General features: G+C 54.8%; 1 protein-coding gene across 3 annotated transcripts in view; it reads left to right on the top strand.

The window, feature by feature from the left end:
* The first annotated feature begins 2,431 nt into the window (after positions 1-2,431).
* EZR (ezrin) overlaps positions 2,432-6,547 on the top strand; it is a 46,841-nt gene continuing 42,725 nt past the window's right edge. Inside the window, exons 1-2 of one of the 3 annotated variants that reach the window (XM_037057198.1) lie at positions 2,432-2,538; positions 3,421-3,513. In XM_037057198.1, the coding sequence (XP_036913093.1) occupies positions 3,502-3,513 (12 nt within the window). In that variant the 5' untranslated portion in view covers positions 2,432-2,538; positions 3,421-3,501. Of the gene's footprint in view, positions 2,539-2,622; positions 2,646-3,420; positions 3,514-6,547 lie in introns of those variants that run through there. The other 2 variants (XM_037057080.1, XM_037057134.1) reach the window with 2 other exon arrangements.

Raw genomic sequence — 6,547 nt, 5'->3', positions numbered from 1 at the left:
AGAAACATCAGGGCTGCTCCCTGCATGCTCACAACCGGGGACTTGGCCTGCAACCCAGGTATGTGCCCTGACCAGGAATTGAACCAGTGACCTTGCAGTTCGCAAGCTGGTACTCGAACCACTGAACCACACCAGCCAGGGCTACCTGAGACTTATTGACACCCCAGTCCCTAAGGTGGGGCATGAGTGATTTTTCTGCACACCAAAGCTTCCGTACCACTGTCTTAAGCAATTCTTACAGATTCATTGAACTTGTCTTCTGTGTGTGTTGCGGGGGCTGGGGGGGGGCGGCAGAAGTGGCTATGTGGTGGGGTATTAGGTGACAACAAATTACCACTGGAAAATCACCTGAAAGCACTCATAAGATACAGTAAAAATGTTTTTTCTTGGGAGAGGGCTATATAGTAGCAAGTAAATATAATGTGTAATACTTCCCTAATGCATAATATATGGGAAATGCATGTACAAAATAGGGCTCTATATTATTCTGACTTATGCAGGAAAAGTAGAGCTACAAGTCGAGTCTGAGTAAGTTAAACGCTCCCACTCTGTGGCTCAGTGACACTAGAACAAGGCCACCTCCACTCTACGGAGGAGGAGGCAGGAGGGAGCTCGGCCAGGCTGAGGGACTCACCCAAAGTGGCTGCTGCAGGTGCTGGGTCTAAATTCAGACGCAGCTCTCTGCTTCCGAAACCTGCGATCTTCTCTGTTTTCAGCATTTCCCTGAAGGGTACAGTTCAGAAACAAAGGTCGTGGGTCACTGCTATTCCAAATCTCTAGTTTAGAAGACAACAGGCTGAGATGAAAGTCTGGGAGCATAAATGCTCAGCAGAGTTAGACCGAAAGTGGCCAGCAAGGCTCTGGGCGGTGATGAGAGGTGAAGGTAGTCTCCTGGAGGAAGATGTCTGATCTGAACCATTATTACTATAGGTCACTTAGGTGTTGTTCATAGTTTCCTTCCCACTGCAGTTACCTTTTCATCTTCATTTTAATGAAAAAGAAAGCCAGCCTTTCTGAGGGAACAGACTTGCTATCAAAATATCAGGACAAAATATCGGGAAAGGCCACCTTCTTCACCTGAATGCTGAAATGCCCTGCGCCTGCAAGTGGGGGAGGGTCACAGGTGCCCACTAATGGGGGCCCCTGGAAGCAGCCAGCTCCTGGGGCAGGTCAGGCATCACCAGGAGCCCCACAGTGTGCTAAGCACTTTGCACACCTGATTTCACTGAATCCCCACAAACCTCCGTAGGAGGGTGTGCTACCAGTGTCCCCAGTCCTCACATTGGGGGAGTGTGGTGGTGGTTTGACCCAAGTCAGTGGTCACTCTGTACAGGGGGAGATTTGAGCGCTTCTATGTGCTAGGCACTTTTCTAGGCATCTTACATGTTATCACCTCCTATGATCCTCATAGCCACCCCATGAAATAGGTGCCATAATTACACCACAGGCAGTCAGTGGTGAGCCCAGGAAAGGATTCCTGGAGATGCTCTGGTCTTAACCCTTAGTCTACATCACAACCACCTTGAGGGTTTGAAGACATAGGCTGCAGGGGCCCCCTCAGCCCCAAAATTTCTGATTCCTAGGTTTGGGGGAATTCCTGGAAACGTCCTTTTCTGCAAATTCCCAGGGGATGTGTGGTGCTACCAGTCTGGGCACCCGGTTTGGGAAGCAAGACTCCATACCGACTCTCTGAAATCATGGTGCAACAAACCCTATGGGCCACCGAAGTGCGTGTGTTTTTTAAAATCCCTGAGAGCTACTTGTACTTGCACTAAAAATAAGTCCTTGCATTTCTCCTTCTGGAGATTTTTGTTATAGCTTTGTGCTGATCCAGTCAAATAAGACCACATGTGTCCTCAAATGAGAGCGCTCAGCGATCGAGTGTCCTCACGCTCCTGTCCTTCTGGGCCACATCCCACCAGGCTGGCCGGCCACGTGCGCCAGGACACAGATGCCAGATAAAGTTCACCTCAGGCTCCGGGTTCTCAGAACCCGGCCTGGGTCCCGACGCAAGGACAAAATGACCTGACCACGGGGGCAGCCGCACCCCAGAACGTCCCAACACTTCCACTGTGGCCACCGGTCCTCCAGTTTTATTTACATTTTCTTGATTTCCCTTATTCCGCGGTGGGGCAGGCAGTCTCACACTTTACACCTGCAATCAAATTCGGCAAAGTTCTCCAAGGGCAAAGGGACGGGCAGCGAAGAAGGAAAGGTCTTTACGTTGAAGAGAGGCTGCGGGGCAGGTGGGACAAGGAACGCGCCTCCACCCGGGTCTCCTCAGCCCCGGGGCGCCGGGCTGGGCTGGGCGGGGCGGGGCGGGGCGGGTGGGAGGCGGAGGGCGCCGGGGGCGTGGGCAGTGGCCGCAGCCATCTTGCGCGCGAGCGCACCTCGCAGGTCGGGCGGGCGGGCGGGGCGGTTAGGGGCGCGGCCCCAGGACCCCGCCCCTCCGGGGACACAAGGCTGCACCGGTCGCGGGCACACAGCGCCGACGCACCGACCGCCGAGAAGCTCAGCAGACCTTTGCACGCTCCGTGGGTGAGCCGAGCGAGCGGCCGTAGTTGGCGGGCGGAGGGGTCGGTCCGGGCCGGGGGATTAGCGACGCGCGCTCCGCGGAGGGGACATAGGCCGGGGCTCGAAGATAGGTGTGGCTGGGCCGGCCTGGCGCAGGGGTAGACCGCGCTCGAGCCCCGGGCTAGTGGTCCCCGAGGGGAGCAGGCCTTGGGGTCCCGGGGTCCCGGGGCGTGCGGCCCGTAGGGTCCTCGCCTGGCCCCCAGCGCACGGTCTTTGGGTTGGCCCAAGTAAACGGCAGGTGAGGCTGAACCTGCCAGTGCGTCGCGCCGGCTGCCCCGCGCGCCGCCGTCCACTTTCCTCTGCCCCCTCGGGCCCCCTCCCGAAGTGCCAGCGGAGCCCGGGCTGCCTGGACTCGCCCATGTCCGCGTCCCTCCCGCCTCGCCGAGCCAGGCGGGGACAGTTTTTAAAAAGTGCTTCTCAAAGGCTTGACGGTTGTGGTTTCAGCCGTGGGGCAAACGGTTGCTTCACAAACTGAAACTTGTTTCTGCCGGGCTCCCCGCTGGCTTCCGGGAAGCCCCGAAAAGTGCCCGGTGGACCCTCGCCCGGCCGCCCCTGCGTCCCCGTGCCGCCCCTCCCGCGCTCGGCGCCCGGGCCTCCGACCCTCCGGGTCCGGGTCCGGGTCCCAGGTCCTCGCGGCCCGGCCCGCGCGCGGTCCCCGCGGAGGCCCGCCGCCCGCGTCCCGGCCCGGCACCCCTCGGCGCGCGCCCGCCCGGGCCCGTCGTCACGGCAGATTGGGCGGTGACTCCTCCCGAGCGCGCCGCCCGGCCCGCGGGTTCTTAAGCGGCAGCGCGCGGGGCGGGACGAGAGGGGCCGCCTGAGCGCTCTAACGCGTCCGCCTGCCTCCAGGTCCCGAGAGCAGAGCCGTCTCAGCTGCCGCTGGCGACTAGTGTTTCCTGAGAATTGAGGAAAACCCACCAGGAACCGAAAATGCCGAAACCAGTAAGTAACCCAGCCTCTGAGCCGGGTCGCACCTTCGGGCTCTATTTCCGAGCCGAGTTACCTGGGGAGGTATTGGGACAGTTCTTTGTAAACAGGGCTCTTTTTGAGCGGCCAAAACGGCGGGAGCAGGTCGTTTTGTTCCCTGTTGGTCGTTTGGTGAACTCGAAGAAAACGCAATGGGGGAGCTTTTTCTTTTGCGAGCCCCCCCTAAAAGTTAGGGACTTTTGTAAAAACTAGAATCCCATACTACACTGCTTCTGCCTGTTTAAAAAGTGGATTCTAATGCAACTTGGTCCTTGAAAAGAAGAGTTGTCCAAATCGCTGGGCGAGCCAGGTGGCTTCCGGTGACGCACACAAACTCCAGTCCCTGCAAGTGTCCGGGACAAATGCGCTCGGAATCTGCCTGTGGCACTTCTCAGGGCGTCTGGCAAAGGAAGCAGTGTTGTGGCCGGCACAGGGGCCGTTCCCCCGGCCTGCGAGGCGGTGCTCGGTCACCCCGGGAATTTGCTAGTGCAGCAGGATTCCTATCTCTCCTTGAGAGGGCTCGTAATGGACCTGAGGTGCAGGTGAGGGAGGGCAGCCCGGGAATTCGATAAGGTGCCTCCTCCCTGGCCTCTCTGGGCGGCGCAGGCCTGCTGCATCCCATAAACGTCAGCTAATTAGAGTGCTGCCTAGCCGCACCTGTCCCTGTATCCGAGCGTGTCGCGTCTCGGTAAGGTTGCTGGCCGGGCGGAAAGGTGTTTCGGTTCTTTCGAGTTATGGGAAGAAGGCAGGTCCTTTGTGCCGGGCATTTCTTAGAAAGTTGTGTGTCTTTAACGCAGGGGACCTGGTGGCTAGATACTGGGGAGAGGATTTACAGTTTTTTAATTGAGTTTTGAGTTCATGGTGGAGAAAATATCTGGAGTCATTAAAAATTGCAATGAAAGATTCATGGAATTTATTTCTAGCTTTACAGACAAGTTCTGTAGTTAGTGCTTGTGTACTTTTTCTACTGTTAAATGTTAGATTTTCTAAAAGGAGCTTTTAATTAATAAAATTTTACTTTACTGTTAGGTTAAGTTACTGTATTAATATGCCAGTAGAGGCAAAAGCTAATATAGTTTTTGCCTAAGTGACATCATGAAGATGATTCATTCATGGTACAAAAAGTTCTTTTCCTACACAACATTCTATTTTTATTTATTTACTTTTAGAGATAGGGGAAGGAAGGAAGAAAAAGAGGGAGAGAAACAGCAATGTGCGAGAGATACATCCATTTGTTGCCTCTCATGTGCCCCCAAACTGGGGACCTGGCCCACAACCCAGACATGTGCCCTGGCTGGGAATCGAACTGACGCCCTTTCAGTTTTTGGCCGTAGCTCAGTCCACTGAGCCACTCCAGCCAGCGCCCTATGCAAAATTCCTCATTTCAAACTTGCAAGGGGCCCGTGACATCCAGGCTCTTTCCGATGAGACTGACCGGAGCGCAAGCCCTCACTCAGGGAACAGGCCAGTGCAGCCACGCAGAGCTGGCCGCGGAGCAGGCCTGCTGGAGGCGTGGTTTTCTGCACTTCCATAGAAGAAAAGCTGAACAGTTCAGCACTTATGATATCCCTCAGAAAAAAGTCAGCACACCAGTTTCCCGTCCTACTTCTCTTTTCTCATTTCTCACACTGAACCCGAATTTATTTTATTTTTCTGTTTTTATTGTAGTAAAATGTACATATCATCTTACCAAACGGAAACTCTGTACTATTAAACACTGCCTCCCTGTTCCCCTCTCCCCTGGGTCCCTGGCAACCACCCTCTCCTTCCTGTCTCAGTGAGTTTGACTGCCCCGGGGGACCTCAGTAAGTAGAGTCACAGTATTTGCCCTTTCGTGTCTGGCTCATTTCACTCCGCACGATGTCCTCAAGGTCCACCCAGCTTGTAGCATGTGTCAGAATGTCCTTCCTTTTCAAGGCTTTTTCTCGTGGTGGGTACATTGTAACTTCATTTTGCTTTCAAGGTCTTTGGTGATGGATCAGACACTTAGAAAATGTTTTTCTGGCAAAGCAAGGATGGTGGTTCAGTTGGTAGGGAGTGGGAGTAGCCATCACCCCACGGGTTAGGGTCCTGATAACCAGAATCCCATTTTGAAAGGCTGATTTTATATAATGTCTACAGCTGTAATTTCAAAACAGTGTTGTGGAGCCGGGGCTGGGGAACTCAGGTGATTGGTGTCACCTCAATACACGAAGGTTGTGGGTTCGATCCCCATCAGGGCACGTGCAAGAATCAACCAATGAATGTGTAAATGAGCAGGACAGCAAATTGATGTATCTCACCGTCTGTCCCTCTAAAATCAAAGCAGTGTTTTTTAGGTGAACCACTTGAGAAAGTCCTACCTGCCTACTTTTTGGTGGTGTGGGAGATGGGGAGAGAGAGAGACGTGCACACGCATGCACACATGTGCACACACACACATACGGAAGCCTTTCGTCATCTGAACTGAATTAGGGCCACCCCGCAGGTGGCTGAGAAGAGCCTGGGAACCTGCACACGCTGGATATGTCCCTTAGAGAGGGGTCACTGATTCTTACTGTTTAAGCCCCGAGCTGAGCATTTTGTAGGGCAGCTGTGGCCCGGGGTCTGACCATATGGCTGAGCCTCGCACCCTGCCCCCAAAGACGGGAGCATCCGAGTCCGTGGGGGTTGGAGCCTCCACCTGGCCCTGGAATGTTTGATAAGTGTTTTTGATTGATTTGTCTAAACTGAGTCAGTGGATGACTTACTCAATAAAACAGTAGAAATGATACGTATTTGCTTTCTCCCCAAACTGCTTTTCCAATCCCCACTTGTTGGAAAGGTGGAGTGCTCGCTTGTCCAGCAAGGCACGGGGAGCCTGCACAGGTGGGCAAGCCAAGTCTGCCCTGGCGGGGTGTGGTTTGCAGTCGTGAGTCCCCCACCTGGGCTCGTGCTGAGGCCCTTCCAGGGAACACAGGCTGTGGCACGATGAAGAGGCAGCCCACCTGGTGGGGGAGAGGGCAGGCCTGGTTGAGAGTAACTCTTCAGC

This window comes from Sturnira hondurensis, unplaced genomic scaffold (genome assembly GCF_014824575.4).
Source record: "Sturnira hondurensis isolate 20B ecotype Veracruz unplaced genomic scaffold, ASM1482457v3 Scaffold0000167, whole genome shotgun sequence".
NCBI classification, from domain to species: Eukaryota; Metazoa; Chordata; class Mammalia; order Chiroptera; family Phyllostomidae; genus Sturnira; species Sturnira hondurensis.
This window is presented reverse-complemented; position numbering and strand designations above follow the sequence as displayed.